Source organism: Orcinus orca, chromosome 20, assembly GCF_937001465.1.
Source record: "Orcinus orca chromosome 20, mOrcOrc1.1, whole genome shotgun sequence".
NCBI lineage: Eukaryota > Metazoa > Chordata > Mammalia > Artiodactyla > Delphinidae > Orcinus > Orcinus orca.
In genome coordinates, this window is record NC_064578.1 from 41,295,420 (window position 1) to 41,317,555 (window position 22,136).

The following is a 22,136-nucleotide window of genomic DNA, read 5'->3' on the forward strand; positions in this document are numbered from 1 at the left end:
AGTGAGCATCAAAGAGAGCAAGTCATAAGTACGTGACGTTTTTGTGATCTAGCTTTGGAAGTCACATAACACCCCTTCCCTGTTTACAAGCCCACCCAGGCAGTCGGGAAAGAGTATGAGCCCATCTCTCCGTGGCAGAAGTGTGAAAATCACATTGTAAGAATAGCATGTGTTGGGAGTCATGTTGTGACCTTTGCAGAATAGATTCTGCCAAGTTGGGAAAATAAATTATGGTTAATTTTTAGCCATTAAAGGAATTTATAAAACATTTTTTAATAATAAGGTTGAAACGAGATTTTTAAATTTAATCCCCTCAAGTAAACACAAAATCCTATTCCATAACAATTTTATATATTAAGGTTTTACAATAGTACTTTTTTTTAGTATAATCCTTTTTTTTTTTTTAAGGTTTTTTTTTGGGGGGGGGTGCTGTGTTGTTGGGTCTTCGTTGTTCTGCGCGGGCTTTTTCTAGTTGTGGTGAGCGGGGGCTACTCCTGGTTGCGGTGAGTGGGCTTCTCATTGCAGTGGCTTCTCGTTGCAGAGCATGGGCTCTATGCACCCAGGCTTCAGGAGTTGTGGCTCGTGGGCTCTGGAGCGCAGACTCAGTAGTTGTGGCGCATGGGCTTAGTTGCTCCGCAGCATGTGGGATCTTCCCGGACCAGGGCTCGAACCCGTGTCCCCTGCATTGGCAGGTGGATTCTTAACCGCTGCGCCACCAGGGAAGCCCTAGTATAATCCTTTTTGTCCTATTTTCTATTTATTAATAACGCTTTCTAAGATAATTTTTATTACTATTTGTATTTTGCAGATACAGCTATAAAGTATAATACGGATTCATTGCGAGACTCACCCAAAAAAAAATCAGAAAAGAAACAACAGTGCGTCTCCTTAAAAGATGTAAATAAGGTGGTCTTTTTAAATGTGCATTAAATACAAAGTTCATATAATGTTCATTTTAGAATATTCTCCTTTAAAATCTACTAGGAACCAAAAATATGGCTATGATAGTTTCATTCATGAAAAAATATAAGTTTACATGTTTGCTCTGTTTCAAAAGAACAGGGTAACTCCAGCTCCTCCCTTGTCAAGTCCTTGTTCTTTTTGTTGTTGTTGTTGTTTAACTTTAGTAGCTTAACACAAAAAAACTTTGTTTTGCAGTCATACAATATGCGTTCTTGAAGCTGGGGGGGATGCTCTGCTCCGTATAATCCTTACTCAAGGACCTGGGTTCATCACCTAGAACATCATAATCGTAGTGGCGGGGGATAAAGGGAAAAGAGAATTGTGAACCTGCTATAAAGTCCTTCTACCCAGAAGTGACACATGTCACTTCTGATTATGTATCATTGGTCAAAGCAAGTCATATGATCATGTAACTGCAAAGGGTCATAAAAGTACATTCCTGCTGATTAGCCAGAAGGAGAACTGGAAATAATTAATGAGCTGCAATGTATACTGTTAACTCCCAGAAATATTACTAAGTGAAAAGAAAAAGCATGCTTTATTCTTCATGTTAAAAAACATGTTACAGGGCTTCCCTGGTGGCGCAGTGGTTGAGAGTCCCCCTGTCAATGCAGGGGACATGGGTTCGCGCCCCGGTCTGGGAAGATCCCACATGCCGCGTAGCGGCTGGGCCCGTGAGCCGTGGCCGCTGAGCCTGCGCATCTGGAGCCTGTGCTCCACAACAGGAGAGGCCACAACAGTGAGAGGCCCACATACCGCAAAAAAAACACAAAAAACAAAAAACCATGTTATATATACTATATACTCTTGAAATGCATTGAGTATTTCTGGAAGTCCACGTTGAAAATAAGGAGATAGCTCTAGGTAGGCATAGAAAACCTAGGTGGTTTAATTTTCTTGAAGTCTTAATTTTCACTGTATATGATTTTGTATTTTATGTATTTCATAGCAGACGCATGTATTATCTAGTAAGGGTTTCCCAAAAGGAATATGTGAGTCCGGAAGAGACTTCTTAAAAATTACTTAAATTGGGGCTTCCCTGGTGGCGCAGTGGTTGGGAGTCCGCCTGCCGATGCAGGGGACGCGGGTTCGTGCCCCGGTCCGGGAAGATCCCACATGCCGCGGAGCGGCTGGGCCCGTGAGCCACGGCCGCTGAGCCTGCGCGTCCGGAGCCTGTGCTCCGCAACGGGAGGGGCCGCGGCAGTGAGAGGCCCGCGTATCGCCACACACACACACACAAAATTACTTAAATTTATAAAGATTTAGTAATCATGGCTTATCGATAAAATCTCCAAGTGGGAGACACTTTAAACTCGAATCCTTGTTCTTGGCTTACTGCCCACTCTACAGAAGTGGGTGTTTACTCTCATTTTAACAAGGGTGTAAAAATCTGGAATTATGGGACACTCTGATAGTTAAGGGCAAGTCTAACCTGTCCCTCCAGGTCTTTTGAAAAGACAGGTGAAAGTAATTCCAGGACATTTTAACTACTGATTATACGAAAAGGCAACTGCCCGCTATTTGGACATTTCAATCTAGTGGTTATAGCAGTGGCATAATCACCCAGCTCTCCAGTTCTTGGTCTCTTCATATCTGTGTTGCCTGAATGTTATCTGGGATGGTTGTCTATGAGAATAACTCCCATGGAATTTTGGTTCCTCAAGAATGTATATCATGTTAGCATAATTATTCTTTCTGAAAAAACTTTTTTTACAGTGTGCTGAGTCTTCAGTGTATTGGCCAATGAAAAGAGGCACAACCATGTCTGCCGATCCAGATACACCAGCAGCAAGGTATGATTTGAAAACCAGTGTAATTGACTAGAGACTTAAGTATGATATTGTTTTATACAGCATTCTGTAAGATTGATGATAGAAGAATATCCAATTTCAAAAAAGGAGTGACCTTGGAAATATCGATTAAACATATATTAATTTAAAATTAAAATGTTTGACAACTGGCTAGCAGCACCGTTGACCAAAAAGTGGTAGTGATTCTTGTCTCCTTGTTACCTTATCAGACAAAGTTGTGTCTGTAAGGCAGGTCCAGTGACACTGTCTTGATGTAAAGGATGCGTAAATGTGGGCCAGATGGCAGTTCAAGTTGGTGGAAAGCAAAGAATGGTCTGTTATATTTTTGAAGATGAGCATCAAAGGATCTGTCCTCATCAAGATCCATGTCAGTGATACTAATGAGATCACAGAAAGGATGTATTGTAATGTTATACATTTCACATATAGTGTAAGATCTTAAAATGGGAAGCTTCCATTTCTCCCCTTCTGAACTTTATGCTAGTGTTGTCATACATTTTATTTATACATTTGTTATAAATGCTGGAATCTATTATTATTTGTATTTAAGCAGTGATTTTTCTTTTAGAGGGATTTAAATAATAATAAATTAAATAATTTATTATTATTAATAATAAATTAAATTTAAATAATAATAAGAAAAATTATATATTTACCCACGTAGTTACCATCCATGCTTTTCAGTTTTTGTGTAGATGCAGATTTCCATCTGGTACCATTTTCCTTCTACCTGAAGGACCTCCTTTACTATTTCTTGTATTATGGGTCTGCTGGTGATGAATTCTTTCAGCTTTTGTATGTCTGAAAAAATATTTTAGCTTCACTTAAAAAAAAACAAAACCTTTGCAAGGATAGAATTCAAGGTTTAAATTTCTTTTCCCCTGTGTTTTAAAGATGTTGCCCCACCATCTGCTTGCTCATATTGTTGCCAGTGCAAAATCTACCATCGTCTTTTTTCTTTGTTCCTCTGTGTGCAGCATGTCTTTTTCCTCTGCTTTTAAGATGTTCTCTTTATTGCTGGTTTGAACAGTTTAATTATTGTATCACATGTCTTGGTGTAGTTTTGCTCACGTTTCTTATGCTTGGGGATCATTAGGGTTCTTCATTTGTAGGTTTCTGTCTTTTCATCAAATTGGGTAAGTATTCAGCTGTTATTCTACAAATATTTTTTCTGCACTCATCTCTTTCTCCTGTCCTTTTGAGACTCTTATGAGACAAATGTCTCTGAGGGTCTGTTCATTTTTGCAACCTTTTCTTCTTGCTGTTTGTCATATTAATAATTCTGCTGATCTATGTTTAATTGACTCTTCTGTCATCTCCATTTTGCTACTGAGCCCATCCAGTGAATTTTTTATTTGATGTATTATGTTTTATAATTAAATAAATTTTTTATTTAATTTTTTTCTAATCTGTATTTTTTTTTTGCTGAGAAGAAAGGAGCGTTCTTATCATGCCGTTCAGTAGTGCTCCCCTTTCCTTTTCTTATGGAGCATGGCTATAAGAGCTGCTTGATAATTCACACTTCGGAGCTGTGCTGGGGTTGGCACCTGTCGATTATCTTTTCCTTCTACAGTCTGTCTGATTTTCCTGATTCTTTGTATGTCAAGTAATTTTGGATTGCGTCCTGGATATTTTGAATATTATGGTAGGAGACTCTGGTTTAGAATCCTCTGGAGGCTGTTGACTTTGTTGTTTGTTTTAGCAGGAGGTCATCGCTTCCTTAAGGTTCAGACCTCAAACTCTGTCTTACTTGCCATGGGTGGTGATTGTGGCACTGTTTCTAAGTCTTTGGTACACTGCTTTGGGTCTGTTCTGAATATGCTCAACTTGGGGTGAGCGTGGGACTTCTTTTGGGGCCATAAAAAGAAATAAGGGATTTCCCCCCCCCCCCCGCCACCCAGCTCTCTATCTCTTTTTTTTTTCCCCAGGATTTTCCTCACATTCGCCATTTTCTAGATGCTCTCTCTCTCTGTTCCTCTGACCAGGTAGATGGTTTCTTGTGGAGAAGCCACCATGCAGTTCTGTGTGATTGGGGCTGCTTGTGTGATAAAATAGCAATAGAAATAAGAGAGGAAAAAGGAGGGGGATTTTCCTTGTACAGTCTTTAGACTACTGGGTCCCTATTTCCTGGTTCCTTAGAGGGAGGGAGAAGTTTTCTCTCAGGGTTTTAAGTGACCGCACTGCCGTTACCACTGCAGCATGCAGCTCCGTGATCAGAGCTGCCCTTGGGGCAGGGCCAGGAGAGGAAGAGAAGAGAGAAGTCGGGATTCCTTACATCCTCTGGTTTAAGGCCCTTCCCTGTTCTCTGGCTTGAAATACAGTCGGCCCTCCTTATTCACAGCTCCTGCATCCGCACTGACAAAGGTCCCTTGGGTACGGAGGGCTGACTGTACTACACCATCTTATATGAGCATCCGTGGATCTCGGTATCCGCAGGGCTCCTGGAACCAGTCCCCCGTAGATACTAAGGGATGACGGTGGACAGTTTCTCTCAGGGTTTTTGATGTCTGCATCTTCTACGCCATTCTGCAACTCAGGCTGCCCTCAGCTCAACACCAAGGGAAAGCCAGGAAACTCTCCATAGCTCTGGTGGCTTTTCACGTTTTGACTTCTCTCCGCTGTAGTTGCGTACTTCGTCCCAAGTTTCTAGTTGTAATCAGTAAGGAAGAGAGGATGTAGTGGGCTTGCTCGCTCTTGGCAGCCCAGGACTGTCAAGATGGTTCTCATACTCAAAGGACTCAGTTTCAGTTCTCACAGAATTTACTGAAGTTGATCAGCTTATTCCAGTGGAACTTCTTAAATTGTCTCCCAGAAAATGACGGTATTTTGAGGTTGGGGATAAATGGGTTCAGAAATTTTAATAAAAGTTTTTGATTTCTAGTGCTTTATGTCAGAAGTCAAATGAGAAACCACTTAGATTGGCTGAGAAGAAAGGATACAATGAGAAGAACGTCTGTGTGAAGTACGGATTTTTTTCTTGGCCTAAATTTTTACTTGAAATAATTGTAAACAACAGTATAAGCAGGAAGAATTGAAAATATGATTTTATTATTAATTTCAAACCTGCATTCCCATAAAGTAAATAAATATATACACACACACGTTTTTTCTTTTCCATTTGCTAGAGTAGATTTTTCTGTTTAAAGCTTTGTTCCACTGTAAATAGTCATTCTCTACCTCCTGTTCCTGATTCTCTTGTCAGGTGAACAGTTTTATGAAACAAATTATATATAGTCGATCTTTTGGGGCTATTGATTTTATATGGGTTGGTGCTTGCTTTCTTCCCAGTTTTTTGACGTTAAATAGATCTACCACCTGCTGGAGAAACTGTTTAATTATTTGCAGTGTAGAACTTCAGGATTTTTGGGGTTTTTTTTGTCCTGCCAGATTCACAAAGTATTCACTTACAAGGTGTTAACAATAGAGCGATCACTTCATTTTATACTTGTTTAGTCCACAAAATATTTTCCTACCAATTTTTATGATTTCTTACCCTAGTAGCTTAAAAACGCTCTTCCGTTCCAAGTAACTGTGGCTGCTCTCAAACCACCAGAGCGACAAAGTGTTTGAGACAGTTCAGAAGTGGGTAGGTTGTACTGCCTCCACTAACTGGCCTGAGATGACTGGGGAGAGGGTGTTGACCCTACAGCCATTTTGCTGCCCCGACTTCCCAGAGGCCACTCTGTGGCCCTGTGATGTCCCCTTGCCCAGCAGGAGGTCCTCACCGTGTCCAGGGCCGAGGGCTCTGAAGGCCGCCATGGAGCCCGTGGATCTGGGGGTGGCTGTTAATGTACCAGAGTTGACATCCTCTTACCCAGGCATCCCTCCACCTAATACCTGAAAGTTGTGGTGCTACAGCAGGTTATTTTCCTTGGAACCAAAGACCTTGGTTATCCATGCAACTCGTTTCTTTTAGCTACGTGCCCTTTACTTAGAACCCACTGGTGAAATGACCTCAGTTATTCTATCAGTCTGTGGTGGGTTCCAGGGAACCTTGAAGTGATTAAAGATTGAACAGCAAAAAAAGGAAGGAGGCAGTGGGTTTCTTAGAAGAAACATGAGATGACCTAGTGATCATGCAGTCTTTCTCCATGTCCGGAGCAAGTGGTCCTGGGATTGGCAGTGCTGTGTCCACAGAGCAGGGCCCAGTGGGGGAGGGAGAGGGGGCAAGCATGAGACTGGCAAGACCCCCATGGCCCCTTACGTAGCAATAGACAAGGCAGAACAGAACAAGCAGGAATGTCATAGCCATGCCTTGGGAGGCAGAGTTCATTTTACCTCTATCGAAGAATTAGAATAGTAGCTCAACTGAAGAAATATAAACACTCCCTCCTTCTTCAAATTATCCTTTTATTTTACAGATTATTGCAGTTTCTAAATCCTGATCATTTGAGAGCCGATGGAATCTCTGATCTGCAGCAGGTATGGCAAACACCCGCAAGAGAAAGCTGTTTACTCTTTAAATCCTTCCCCTTCCTCCCTCAAGATTTGAGATATGAAGAGAAACTCCTTGCATGGAGGACTTCACCTGAAGATACCCTTTTAGAAATTATCTAATGAATTATTGCTTTAGAGACGTGGCTCTTTTGGGTAATGGATAATCTTCCTTTTATTTTGGTAATTTTGGTGGGTTTTTATAAGCGTATAAACTTAGGGTTTTACATGGAAACCAAACTCTTATATCTTCTTTATTTCCATAAAGTTCTTGGTATTCTGTGCTAACACCACAGGGCAGAGCCATCTGACATCTGTGTTCTTAGTTGCAGAAGCTGAAGTCAGGCTCCCGGCTGCCCTTGGTCGTTCTGCGGACCAGGGTCGAGCCCTGCTTGTCCATCAACACGGCGCCACTCTCGGCAGACCTGAAAAAGGTGACGGGGCTCAGACCAGGCTTGTGAAGGAGGACTGACCTGCCCTAACATAGAAAGATTTTTAATAAAACAGTTTTAAGTTTGCATTTATATAATTTCTTTGCTTTTGAAATTTTCTTTTAAGATTTTATTATTAATTTCTCATTTATTCTTAAAGTCGAGGTTAACTTCTTATAAGTGAATAATTCTTTTGTGGAGAAACCTAAGTGCTTTTCTGAAATAAGTTTTCAAATGCGCCTCTGAAAAGGGGCTTAGAAGGGGCACAGGTAGTCAGGGCAGTTAGAATGTACTTCTTGGTATTCTTTTCAGAATTGCGTTATAGACCTGTGGTTTCACTTAGATCATCAGTTTAGATCATAAATCTTTATCTACTTCCCTCTTGATATTGAAAAAAAGTAAAAACAAAAATACTACAAGGATGAATAGAATGAGAGCGGAGCCTTTATTGGACAAGAGATTTCTACAGGCTTTTGGAAGATGGAAAAGAAGCAGCCAGGATGGCTGACCGCCTGAGGAAGGAGTGACACGGGGAGGGCAGTGAACTCCCTGCCTTGTTTCCTGAACATCTTCAGCCAGTTTCTCAGGAAGGAGATTGGAGGCTCTGTTTGGAGAAACCGAGTGGCCCTAGAGAATGACCTTGCGGTGATGCTGTTTTCGAATCCTCTCAGTAAAAATGCATGCTCGCTGCCTGTCTCCTTGCAGTGATGTGACGCTCACATGGTGATGAGCTCTGCCCTGCCTGCGGATATAGTCAGCTTTCAGTGTCCTCGATGTGAGCAGACATCAGGGATCCTTCGACATTGGAAGAAAGCCTTACCTAGGGAAAAAAAAAAAAGACCAAAACAAACTCTGAAAGAAACAAACAATGTAAGGAGTGGAAGAAAACATTAGAAAATAGATATCCTCAGAGATAAGAGAAGATATTGCTTGGATTTAACAATAATAGGGTGCTACTAAAAACAAAAGGAACAGTCAGATAAAAAGGGCTCTTAGAAATTAAAAATGCTATGGAAATAAAAAAACAGTAGATACGAGAGGTAAGATAGAAGTTAACAATCAGAAAGTAGAACACAAAGACAAAGAGATGGAAATGGGGGGGAAAAGAGAATTTGAGGGTCAATTTGAGGTCTCGTATCTGAGTGGGATTTCTAGAAAGAATGACGGCAGAGGACCGAAAATTCTGAGAATAACACATGGACACTTTCCTTACTTAATGGATATGACTTTCTAAATTAAGAGGGTTTGCCGACCGGAGACCCAGCACAACCGAGGAGCAGGAGCGTAGACACGTTGCTACGAAGCATCTGAACTGGAGGGATTCAGAGATCATGAAAGCTTCCAGAGAGAAGAAACCCATCCCACGGCGGAGTCAGGAATCAGAATGACTTCAGACTTTCCCACAGTTCACCAGAGGAGCAGTGACTCCACAATTCTCGTGAAAAGTTATTTCCAGCCTAGAGGTCTGTACTCAAACCATTACTGAAGTGTAAGGATAGAATGAAGACATTTTCACACGTGCAGAATCTCAGATTGCCTTCCCCTGTACCCTTTGTCGAGAAGCTACCGAAATTTGTTCTCCACCAAACCAAGTAATTCAACCGAGAAAGTTTCAGCAAAAAGGGTGATGTTGCAGGGGAATCCCAGTCCCGAGTGCAGCTGGGGTTCAGGGCCGGGGGATGAGACCTTCAGAGAGAGGACGGTGCTGATGAGTTCAGCCTGTTGGCAGATCTCATCAGTGTGGCTGGAGAACCCTCCTCTGTGGAACATTTGGGAGGTTTTGATGACAGCGAATTACATAGAAAAATAAGCAAACAAAGGCAAGTTATTAAAAAACTTTCTAAGTGGAGCTGATGCACCAGCAGTTTATCAGGAGGAAGAGAAGCCACGTCTTTGCTGTGGTGAAATGTTAAGCACCTCGTGCTTCAGCAGACTGCCTATTGGATCCTTTCAGTTGGGAGCCCAGAAAAGCAAGAGTCTTTTGAGCAGGAGTTTGTTGCTGGAAAAGATTCAGGGGGGACTTATTAAGTTAGGTCTTGGATAATACCAGATTAAGCAATGTATACTCGTTACTGGGGTAAAGTGAGCAATGAGAAGTTTAGTAGTTTTCTGGGTTTTATTGTTGTTTTGGTTGTTGTTGATGTTTTGTAGGCTCTTCAAAGAAATAAGTTTCCGGGCCCCAGCCACACTGAATCTTACTCTTGGCCTCCCATAGCACGTGGCTGTGACATGGTGGTCATTTCTCATTGTGGAAATGACCCTTTGTTGTACCTTCCACCACTGCTTACGATTTTGCAAACAGGGGGCTGCTACAAGTCATTACCAAGTAGAAATGGAGTAAGTTGAAGACATTTTTGTTTAACAACAAAATGGATTAAATATTTATTTTAAATTTGACACCTAACCTTTGGTAAAGTTTAAGTTACATTAAAACTGGCAGGGGGCTTCCCTGGTGGCGCAGTGGTTGAGAGTCTGCCTGCCGATGCAGGGGACACGGGTTCGTGCCCCGGTCCGGGAAGATCCCACATGCCGCGGAGCGGCTGGGCCCGTGAGCCATGGCCGCTGAGCCTGCGCGTCCGGCGCCTGTGGTCCGCAGCGGGAGAGGCCACAACAGTGAGAGGCCCGCGTACCGCAAAAAAGAACCAAAAAGCAAAAACAAAAACAAAAAAACTGGCAGAACAGAGACCGTCCTATGAGAAACTCTTTTCTCAACACAGTCACTGATTCTCTCACACTGATTCTTACCGAGAACCCCTAGTTGTGAGCCATCGGCTGAGTTGGGAGAGTCCTGGCTTTTAGTGATGACTGTACAGTTTATAGAATCATCTAACTGATTCGATTCACGTAATTATCATGGCAAACCCTTGAGATGGTCATGCCGTGTATTGTTTTCACTATTTTATAGATGAGAAAATTAAGCTCATGAAAAGTTACTGGTAAAAGTTCTTACCTGCTGACAGGTGTGACAAGAAGTGGGACTTGAATTTAGGATTTCTGTCATCTTGTCCCTCTTCTTTAAATTATCTTCACAGAACCCCACACTGTTTTATAATCCCACTTTATTTTTCCCACTCATAAGAATCAGTTAATAGCTGAGAAGGATGATGGAAAGGAAAGAAATTGGATGTGAGGGTCAAATGATGGTGAGTGAGTGACATCTGCTTTGCTGGGGTTTTGGCTGTTAGGTGAATTGATGTGTATGAGACCCGTCTCAGATCTTCTCCCAAGATACACTACAGATGGTTCCATCGCTCGTTATAAGGTGAAAAATAGCAGTGCAAGAGACAATTCGAATTTCATCTTAGGAAAGATACTAGTTTATTTTTCTGATTATGCCATGTAGTTTAACGAGTTCTCTTTGGAAATCTGTGTTGGCTATGTTACGATGTATTGACTTAATAATATTAAATGGATACATTTGTATCACTCAGTCAGGTAGCAGCTGAGCCCACTGATGAGATGCAGCTTGTGTTGAGATAGACCCCTGGCCGGGCCAGAAAGGAATGTCCAGGTCTGACCCTTGTGTCCACTCTGCTTTTTCCGCATCTCCAGGGTCAGTCTGCATTTAGGCGTGAGCCCTGGAAGCAGGCGCTTGCCTGCGTCTGCGTAAAAAAAAGAGGAGACTCATTCTTGTCTTCAGTTAATTGAGGGCATGTGTCCAGGAAGGTGTTTGGCAGGCAGATGTCGAGAGATGTCGCGGGATAGTAGAGGGCAGGGGTCAGATGGTGCAGTAGGGAACTTAACCTCCTAAGGAAGTGACGTTAACCTTTTTCAGGGCCCCTTTCAGGAGGCAGTTCATCCTTGTGCTTAGCAGCAGGAGGTCTGGAGCCAGATTGCCTGCTTCTTCTGAATATTAGCTGTGCAGCCTTGGGCAACAAACTTCACCTTTCTGTCCCTTAGGCTCCTCATCTGTGAAATGAGGTAGTAATAGGTCTCACCCTGTAAGGGGACTTTAAGGACTAAATGATTTAATACTTGTGCATAGTTTAAGCCCCAGCAGAATCTGAGTCAGTGTGTCTGAATCCATTCTAGTGAAATTATATTTTGACTTTTCTGACCTGCATGACAGTGATGATAGCAAAAACTTACAGTGCTTACTGTGTACAGGGAGATGTTCTGCATGTCTTTGATTCTTAACCTTTGTCCAAAATTACGTGAATTTATTTGTCTTTGCAGCCTCTGGCAGTCATCGTGTGCCCTGGGTGGAAAAAGGCCCAATTAGTTTTTGAATTATTGGGAGACTATAGCGTGTCCTCCAGGCCTGTTGTTCATCCTGTGGTATTAACAGTCGGACTCCACAAAGATGAAGCCAAAAATATGAAGCTTCCAAGTGGGTGTAAGCATCCTTTCCAAGCTATCTGGTTTTCCCTAGAGAACACAGTGGAAGCCTGCTCAGGCAGGCCTGGGAGCCAGCGCTGACCCGGGGCTTGTGTGGTGATCAGCCAGACGTCACTTGTCAGTTACCGATCAGTGTTGGTGGTGAAGGTTTACTCTTGGCTTACATCTGTTTTACTGAGAAAACTAAGTCTTTTCATTCATGTATCAACTAGTTATCAAACACTTACTGTTTATTAGCTGTTGACTAAAACCACCCCCTGCCTTTCAGGAGCTCAGAACCTGGTGGGAACGCAGGTATTTAGTCAGACAGTACAGGGGCAGCCTGGGCAGGCCTCTTCTCACACCCACCTGAGTAAGAAACACAGGGTTTATTTCATTGAAAGGCATTTCTAGAAAGTATGTGGAATCTTAGCAAAGGAAACATTAGAAAAACCTGTGGAAAATCTAAGGCGTTAACTGTGTTTTCTTTTAAAATGTAGGCAATGTAATTGTTACAACACCACATAGCCTCCTGAGACTTCTCAAATATCAAAGCTTGTTATTTCTTAGACTCTGTCATCTGATTTTGGATGAGGTGGAAATATTATTCTCTGAAGCTAATGAACAAGTAAGTATGCCATTTATTTAGATGTCATTACTACTCAGAAATATATATATATGTTTTATATATATATATATGTAAAATTAAAGTCTTTTAGGAGTCAGGAAACGTGTCTAGTTGGGAAGAAGCTGGTTAATCTAAAAAATGTTTCCCTTTAACTGCTATAATTAAGAGGAGAGAACATTTATCTGAATTTCCTACCCAATGTTAAAGTTCTCTTTGAAGAGCAAAATTTCTTTCCCAGGGACATTTTCTAAAATCAGTATTTTTCTGGTTATGTAAGCAATACTTTTATTTTAGAAAATTTGAGAAATAGAGAAGAACCCTTGAAAAACCCCAACATCCATAATCTTATGCTCAGAGGTTACGTAACCACTGTTACTGTTTTAGAGTATTTCTTTTCTTTTTGTAATTCCTGTGTCTATTGATACATATAATTAATAATATCAGGACCTTATTTTATGTATTAGTTTGTAACTTGCATTTCAGTGAACAGCATTGTGAGTATTGCTACCAACTGTTCTCTAGCATGATTGTTACTGTTACCTTATTTTATGTATTGGTTTGTAACTTGCATTTCAGTGAACAGCATTGTGAGTATTGCTACTAACTGTTCTCTAGCATGATTGTTACTGTTACCTTATTTTATGTATTAGTTTGTAACTTGCATTTCAGTGAACAGCATTGTGAGTATTGCTACTAACTGTTCTCTAGCATGACTGTTACTGCTACCTTATTTTATGTATTAGTTTGTAACTTGCATTTCAGTGAACGGCATTGTGAGTATTGCTACTAACTGTTCTCTAGAATGATTGTTACTGGCCATGTGGTATTGAACCCTGTGGACATAACATAATTTATTTTCTGATTGTCTTATATATGGACATTTAGCATCATTTGTGTGTATGTGTGTAGCTGAAGAAACATCTTTTGGCACGTGTTTTCTTAGGATAAATTCCTAGGAAGGGGATTAATGGATCAAAGGCTATGAATTCTTAAAAGGCAGTTGTTGGAAGCAGTGTAGCATGAAGGTCAGGAGCATTCCTTTGGGAGCAGCAGTGGCCCCAAGGTCAAGCCCAGGCTTTGTGACTTACTGACTGCCTCAGTTCTTATTTGCAAAGCTAGTATCTGGAACACTGCCTTGTTCAGTGGCACTCTGAAAGTGTAGATGGGTTTGCACTCCCTCTGGCAGTGTGCCTCCACGCCACACTGCCTGCACCCCTGGCAGTAGGAGGCCCTCGTCCAGCTTTCTTTTCTAGGCTGATTGTTACACGTGGCATCTGATTTGCTTAATCTGTATTTCCTTGATTACTTTGTTAAATTGAGCATTAATTCATACTGGCCATTTGTACCCATTCTTCTAGGAGCTGCTTGTTCATTTCCTTCGCTTGTTTTCTTTCACTGGGATCGTCTTTTTCTAACTAGTTTGTAGAAGTTTTTATGTAAGGCTGTTCATCCTTTGTTACCTGTGTTGCCGGTATTTACCTAGATGTTTGTTTTAATTTTGTCTATACATAAACATTTTTCCTTTTTAGTTTTTTCTTTTACTTTCATGTTTAAAGACCTTTCCCACTCTGAGAACAGAAAATATACATTCCTTACATTTTATGTTCTGTCAAACTAATTATTAGTTTCTTTTGAAATAAAAGTGAAATTAATTATGCTGATTTTTTAGATGTTTCCTATATTAGATAACTTTAAAAAAATTATTGAAGTTGAAGAAAGGGAATCTGCCCCACATCAGATTGTCGCAGTTGGAGTTCATTGGAACAGACATATAGAGCAGTTAATCAAAGAGTTCATGAACGACCCCTACATTGTGATCACAGCCATGGAGGAGGCTGCCCTCTGTGGCAGTGTCCAACAGGTAAAGAGTCCTGGGTGTGTGTGGTGGGGGGTTGGTGAGCCCAAGCAAGTAACCTTTATTCATGGCTTAATATTAAAAGATTACAGTATTAATTTCATATACAATCTGTAATTGTGTATTTAAATTTATATTGCTTTTCTATACCTTCTTTCCTATTAAAATTATGACTTTGCCATAAAAAGTAAAACTGGAGCACCTTGAATATTTTTTAAAAATCCCACTGTTTCTGCATTTCATTACCAGGTAGTACGTCTTTGCCTGGAATGTGAAAAGACCTCCACTTTACTCCAGACTCTTGATTTCGTTCCAAGTCAGGCACAAAAGACCTTGATCTTCACCGGTTCTGTAGCTGAAACAGAAATAGTGTGTAAGGTGAGCCCTTCCACACATGAAACGTTCTTACTGCTTGTTTAGACTGTGGTTGAATCTTGAGTCACCCGAGAATTACTTGGAGTAGTTACGTATTTGACAGGGAAATCGCCTTCCCATGGAAGCCAGCGGTCCACAAGGGGGACCTGGCAGAGCATGAAAAGGATCTGGTTCATGAAAAAGTGCCAACATCTTCTGAACCCTCTATTTAAGACAATAGAGACGATAATGCTAAAGTATATCATCATTTAGCCAATTGGCTAAAGATTTATTTAATCTAATTGTATATAAATTAATGCTAAAGTGTAGAAATGAGGCCAAATACAGAAGAATCAGTAGTGCACCGACCTTTAGCAAAGATGAACTAGCAGGTATAGTGAAAAACAACAGTACCCTCTTGACAATAGTACCATGTTTCATGTATACGTATACATATCTCTACAGATAATCTGTGTAGGTAAGTATACATGCACACAAGTATATATATACGCACATATACGTATGTACACGTTATTTCAAAAGGAAGGAAAATAGTTTTAGCAAAATAATGTTTGTTTCACTGGAGCAAGTTTTTAGATATAAACCATAGAGTTTTGAAAATATATTTCTTTAAATTTACAACCATTTCATTCTTAGAATTAGTGGATCAGTGAGGTGAGACCCTCACAGATAATTTTAAATGATTTGTATCGATAATTATTGATGAAAAATTATCTTCAAGCTTATGTTCCTGACTGTGAACTGGCCCCTTTGGTTTCATCTTTAGGTAGTAGAAAGCAGCTCCGTATTTTGTTTGAAAATGCATAAAGAAATGATTTTTAATTTAAAAAGTGTTTCAGAACAGTGGAAGAAGAAGTTAAGTTCTGGTTCTCACATTGTATTAGGTAAGTATTTTAATTTCTACTTGTATTTAGAGAAGGCTGAGCTAATAGGAATCATGTCTTCAATTCATTAATTTATTTACCTCCTCCAAATTTCTCATCATTTCCCAGATTTATTGAGAATGTATTAGTAATGTGAATTTCAAAGTGAAAATTAACCTTGACTATGATTTTGATACTGAGGTGGAATCCAAGTGTCTCAGGTTAGTAGGCAGCGAGCGGCCCTTGGGCTAGCCGTGCTCCCTGCAGTTCCAGCTCAAGGATCACTGTCGTATGTATATGCCTGTGATGAAGCTTGTCGTAAATGATTGTTAAATTTAATATTGGAAATATAAAAGTCAAAACGTATAAAGTAAGTGAAAACCATATGGGCAGCCAAGATTTGTAATAGAGGCATTTTTCGAGTTAAAAAGGAGACCACTTTTCTCTGGAATTTATTAATTAGTGGGCTTTGACATTTTGGGAAGAGAAATGGGAAGGGAGTTTCTTTGCATCTGAAAAGTAAAATGCAGTAAAGAAATGTTTTGAAGTATGGTTCCTGGAATTGTTCTGTAAAGTATGTGCAGTAAAATTCCAGCTTCATTTGAAATTGTCCGAATCCTTTTCTCCAGCCTTAACAGATGATTGCACACCACTCTTGGCCATCACCGATGCCACGTGTGTGATTCACTTCAGCTTTCCTTCCTCGCCGAAAATTTTTGGTGGACGCCTGTATTGCATGTCTGATCATTTTCAGAGTTTAACTGAACAGGTTTGATTAATTTATATTATCACTTAATGTTTCACTGGCGTTTTCCACATAATGACAAATGCAGAGTCCGGAAAGTTTTATCATTTAGACCGGTACGGATGATCTGCTTCCTTTATTCACCCCCAATTTTAAGGGTTCTCCTGCAGAACAGAGAGAGAAAAAAACCAAATCTGTGTTGCTGCTGACGGAGAGAAATGCCTGCCATGCAGTTGGCGTCCTGCGCTACTTGGAGCGAGCAGATACCAAGATTCCTTCAGAGCTCTACGAGTTTACTGCAGGGGTTCTGGAAGCCAAAGAAGATAAAAAAGCCAGAAGGCCTCTTTGTCCGTATCTTAAGGCTTTTGGTTTTTGCAAGTAAGCCAGTCATCTTTTTCATAACTGACATGTAGCATACAGTAAACTGCACAGATGATAAGTTTACAGCTTGATGATTGTCATATGCATATGCAGCCCATGTGAGCTACGGCCCAGCTCTGAGGGAGCCCCTGCAAGGTCCCCTCCTGTTCCTTCCCAATTTGAAGTAACCACCCTCACTCTACCAGCACTGACTAACTTTGCTTGTTTTAGAATTTTATATACATGGAATTGTAGTGTGCTCCATCTATCAATACTGTCTGTGGCATTCATCCGTGTTGTTGCATGTATTGGTATTTTATTTATTTATTTACTTTGTGGCTTAGAATTCCATTGTGTGGGGACTTCCCTGGTGGTCCAGTGGTAAAGAATCCACCTTCCAATGCAGGGGACGGAGGCTCGATCCCTGGTCGGGGAGCTAGCATCCCACATCCCACAGGGCAACTAAGCCCATGTGCCACAACTACTGAGCTCACGCACCTCAACTAGAGAGCCCGCGTGCCACAAACTGCTACAGAGTCCACACGCTCTGGAACCCGCGCCACAACTAGAGAGAGAAAACCCGCACGCCACAACTAGAGAGAAGCCCGCGTGCCACAATGAAGAGCCCGCGCACCACAACAAAAGATCCCAAGTACCGCAACGATGATCCCGTGTGCTGCGATTAAGACCTGACGCAGCAAGATAAATAAATAAATACTTTTTAAAATTCTGTTATATGAATATATCATGATGTACATATCCATTCTACTCTTGACGGGCCTGTGAGTTGTATTATGTATGAAGCTTCCATGAACACTCTTGTACGTGTCCTTTTCTGGAACTATGCACCCGTTTCTCTTGGGTATATATTATACTCTGGAGTGGTATTGCTGGGTCATGGGGTAGACTTGTGTTTAACTTTGCCAGAGTGGTTGGTCATCTTGTGATCCCACCAGGTGTGTGTGAGGGAGTTTGGGTTGCTCTGTATCCTCACCAACACTTAGTATTCATGGGGGTGTAGGGGAAAACCATTGTTATTTTAATTTGCATTTCCCTAAGAATTCATGATGTTGAATGGCTTTTCAACATGATTGTAGGACATTGGACATCCTTTTTTGTGAAATGCCTGTTCAGGTCTTTTGCCCATTTTTAAAATGGGGTATTTATTGGTTTATAGGAGTAATTTGTTTATTCTTGATACAACTGCTTTGTCAGAGATATGCATATATGCTTTGAGAAACTTCTCCCAGTCTGTGGCTTGCCTTTTCACTCTTTTAAGAGTCTTTCAATGGACAGACATTTTTAATTTTGATGAAATGTTTTATGGTTACTGTTTTATTGTGTTTTAATATAAGAAATAAATTGCCTATCTCTAGATCATGAAGACATTCTTCTATATTTTCTTCTAGAAGTTTTATAGATTTAGCTTTCACATTTAGGCATATAATCTATATTGAATTAATTTTTGTGTATAGTGTTTGATATGGGGCAAGGTTTACTTTTTTCTGTATGGATAATCTCTTGCTCCAGCATTCTTTATTTAAAACACTGTTGTGTTCTCACTGAGTTGGTGCCTTTGACATAACCCAGACGATAGTACATGTGATCCATTTGTGGACTCTCTCTGTTACATTGGTCTATTTGTCTATTCTTACACCAGTACTACACTTTTTTAAGTACTGTAGCTTATAGTGGGTCTTGGGAAATGGTATTTAAGTCCTCCAACTTTGCTCTTCTTCAAGGTTTTTTTGGCATTTTAAGTCTAATGCATCTCCATGTTTATTTTAGAAAGGGTTGTCAGTTTCTTCAAAAACGTTGCTGGAATTTTGATAACTGCATTGATTATATGAATCAATTTGGAGAACTTGGATATATCTTAACAGTCAGGAGATCCCTGAGTCAGGGATCCAGACACGATGCCAATACTTGATCAGTGGATCTCTGGGACTGAGTAGTAGATGTCTGTTAGATATCCACTGGATTGAATTTAATTTTAAGATAACTGTTGAAATTAACTTCTTTGAATTATGTACATTATCCAGGTTATTAGCAGCAATTTCCATTATGCCTTTAAATAAAATATTGAATTTTAAAACTGAAGCTTTAACTATTTCTCAGTTTGGGTTACGGAATGGCTCCTGGTTTAGAGGTTCATTGGCCCCTGTTGTGGGTTATAGTGATGTGTTTCTGATTCAGAGTCTTTATTTTGGAAGTATATTTTGTTCATTTACGTACTGCATTTAAGACTGTCTGGAGAAGTAATGCAGTAACTCTGTCCTTTGAGTTTACTTAGTGCCAGTTAAACTTTAGGATCCTTTCCACTTATTTACATACCGTTAGTGTCATCTGAGGGATCTAATTAGCTTTACAGCATTTGGTTACTTAACTTTACAGCGTTTGGAATACAAGTTCTCTGATTTCGATTCTAGATTAATTTTCCCGGTGAATACTTTAAAATTCATGTTGAAAATTGTTATTTTTTTTTTCCTGGTTTTAAAATCCTGTTCCTTTTTTTCAGAGACAAAAGGATCTGTCCTGATCGACACCATGTTAATCCAGAAGTAGACATGCCAAGGAAGTTATCCAACCAAACTCTACCAGTGTTTGGATACATAAAAGTAAGTCCTATTAAAGAACTTGTCGAATGATTAATGGTCATTTTAATGAACAACTTTCATTCTTTAAGAGGTAGAATTTAATAGAAGGCAATTATGACAGTACTAATTACCACCGTTAATCTGACAGTAGGCACTTATTTTAAGGGTTCTTATACGGTGCCTTATTTCAAGGTGCCAGTTCGTTCATAAAACCAAGATCAAATTGGAAGATAGATAAACCACTTAAATTTAGGGATTTCTTAGTTATCTTTTTAGAAAGAAAGTTGTTTCCCTTTGGGGACTATTAAAAATAATGTGATGATTACACGAACCTTTTCAGATCATCCATGATTATTCCTTTGGGGAATATTCTGAGATACAGATAGAATTGCTGAGTTGAGTTGTCACTTTCTTGTGAATCTTTTTTTTTTATTTATTTATTATTTCTTCCTTTCTTTTTGAGTTTGAGTGTTCTGCCTTCACCTTCCCTTTCCCTTAGGGCGAATCTGTTATGTTCATTCATGCTTGTGCTCCTCCTTGTGTGGCTATGCTGTACTCGTTTCCTGGGGCTGTTGTACAAATACCATGAACTGGGTGCCTTAAAACCGCACAAGTTTATTCTCTCACAGTCCTGGAAGCCAGAGTTTGAAACCAAGGTGTCAGCAGGCTGTGCTCCGTCTGAAGACTCCCTTTCCTGCTTCTTCCAGCTGCTGTTGACTCCAGGCGTGCCCTGGCCTGTCCTCACCTCGTGGCCACATCCCTCCAGTCTCTGCCTCATCTTCACATCACCCTCTCCTCTTCTCTCTGTGCCTCTTACAAAGCACACGTGTCAATGGATAAAGGGCCCACGCCCATAATCCACAGTGATCTCCTCACCCAGAGATACTTAATTACATCTGCAAACACCTTTTTTCCAAATAAGGTCACAGTCACAGATCGTGGGAGTTAGCACAGAGACAGTTTTCTTTGGGGGCGTGGCAGGAGGCACGGATTACCATTCAACCCCATACAGTTTTCATTGATGAAATGATTTTTGTCTTTAAATTCTGATTCTTCCCAAGTTCTATCACCTCATTTCTACATTTTAAAATTCTGACTTATGTGGTTCTTTTATATCATGTGTCACTTTCTTAATAAGCTAAAAGGCAGCTAGTTTTGAAATTGGAGTACAGTTTTCATCTGTTTTGTGGATACATTTTTCTGGTGGCCTTCATTGTCTCTAGGGACTGTTATTCTGCTTCTTATTCTCTTTTTTATTATTGTAACTTAATATGGGATTTGACCTTGATACTTTGCTGTTGCTCATTTTTCGGTAAAATTCCTTTTCCTTAAATTTGAGGAGGAGGTGTGGGTCAGGATAGCTTTTCTAATTTCACAGAGTTTCCATTTCTGTTGTTTCCATGTCTGGTTAAAAAAAAAAAAAAAAAATGAGAACACAGTTTCTGAGATTTCTGAGATGCCCTGGCTCTGTGCCCCTCACCCAGGTACATCTGGCCTTTCTCTTCCTTCATCTCTCTTGTCCCTGGGTGGACAGTTTGGAGATTTCACAGGGGCCCAGCCTTCACCCACTATCAGAATGCAGGAAAGCCTTCCAGTGCAGCTGCCCTTGTCACCCAGGCCCACCGTGTTTTCAATGAACACCTGCTGCCTCTTGTGGAATCCTCCTGTTGCTAGTCTTTCAGACGAGCTCATACCTCCCAGTGCTGCTTCCTGCACACACAGTGATACCACGCAGGTCTTGTGATGTGGGTGGTTTTTACTCATCTGCTATTTTTGTTGTTGTTATCTAAATTAATAGATTTTATTTTTTTGAGCAGTTTTAGTTTTACAGAAAAACTGAGCAGAAAATACAGAGTTCCCCTGTACTCTCCCCCGGCGCCCCCAACAGTTTCCCCTATTATTAGCATCTTTCATTATTGTGGTACATGTGTGATAATAGATGAGCCAATATTGATAATTATTATTAACTAAAGCCTACAGTTTAAGTTAAGGTTCACTCCTTGCAGTGTACGTTCTATGGACTTTGCCAAGTGTGTGATGACACATATCCACCGTTACAGTATCACACAACACTTTCACTGCCCTGAAGGTCCCCTGTGCACTCCACCTGTCCATCCCTTTACCTCTTCCCCAGAATTCCTAGCAGTCACCGATCTTTTTACCGTCTCTGTAGTTTTGCCTTTTTCAAATGTGATATAGTTGCAGTCATACAGGGTGTAGGTTTTTTGAACTGGCTTCTTTGATTTAGCAGTTTGCATTTAAGATTCTTCCATGCCTTTTTGTGGCTTAACCGTTTCTTTTTATGGCTGAATATACTACAGTTTGTTTATCCATTCACCTATTGAAGGACATCTTGGTTGCTTCCAATTTTTGGCAATTATGAATAATGCTAGGATAAATATTCAAGTGCAGGTTTTTGTGTAGACAGAAGTTTTCAACTCATTTGGGTAAATACCAAAGAGTGTGACTGTTGTGTGTGATTATGTATATAGTAAGACTATGTTTTGCTTTGTAAGAAACTACAAAACTGGTTTCTGAAGTGACTATACCATTTTACATTCTTACCAGCAATGAATGAATGAGACTTCTTGTTGTTCCACATCCTTGCCAGTGTTTGACGTTGTCAGTGTTTTAGATCTTAGCCATTCAGTCAGGTGTGTAGTGGTATCTCATTGTCTTAATTTGCAATTCCCTGATGACGTGATGTTGAGCACCTTTTCATATGCTTATTTATCAGCTGTAATCTTCTTTGCTGAA

At 40.4% G+C, this 22,136-nt stretch overlaps 1 protein-coding gene across 3 annotated transcripts in view; it reads left to right on the forward strand.

Annotated features, from left to right (window-relative positions):
- The window catches only part of TDRD12 (tudor domain containing 12), a 90,815-nt gene that overhangs the window by 45,733 nt on the left and 22,946 nt on the right, over positions 1-22,136 (forward strand). For all 3 annotated transcript variants that reach the window (XM_033413806.2, XM_033413807.2, XM_049703845.1), the window contains exons 9-22: positions 809-906; positions 2,680-2,756; positions 5,656-5,736; positions 7,136-7,196; positions 7,535-7,642; positions 9,791-9,976; positions 11,816-11,975; positions 12,457-12,584; positions 14,254-14,445; positions 14,689-14,817; positions 15,581-15,698; positions 16,307-16,446; positions 16,580-16,800; positions 19,301-19,400. In XM_033413806.2, the coding sequence (XP_033269697.1) occupies positions 809-906; positions 2,680-2,756; positions 5,656-5,736; positions 7,136-7,196; positions 7,535-7,642; positions 9,791-9,976; positions 11,816-11,975; positions 12,457-12,584; positions 14,254-14,445; positions 14,689-14,817; positions 15,581-15,698; positions 16,307-16,446; positions 16,580-16,800; positions 19,301-19,400 (1,799 nt within the window). The remainder of the gene's footprint in view (positions 1-808; positions 907-2,679; positions 2,757-5,655; positions 5,737-7,135; positions 7,197-7,534; positions 7,643-9,790; positions 9,977-11,815; positions 11,976-12,456; positions 12,585-14,253; positions 14,446-14,688; positions 14,818-15,580; positions 15,699-16,306; positions 16,447-16,579; positions 16,801-19,300; positions 19,401-22,136) is intronic.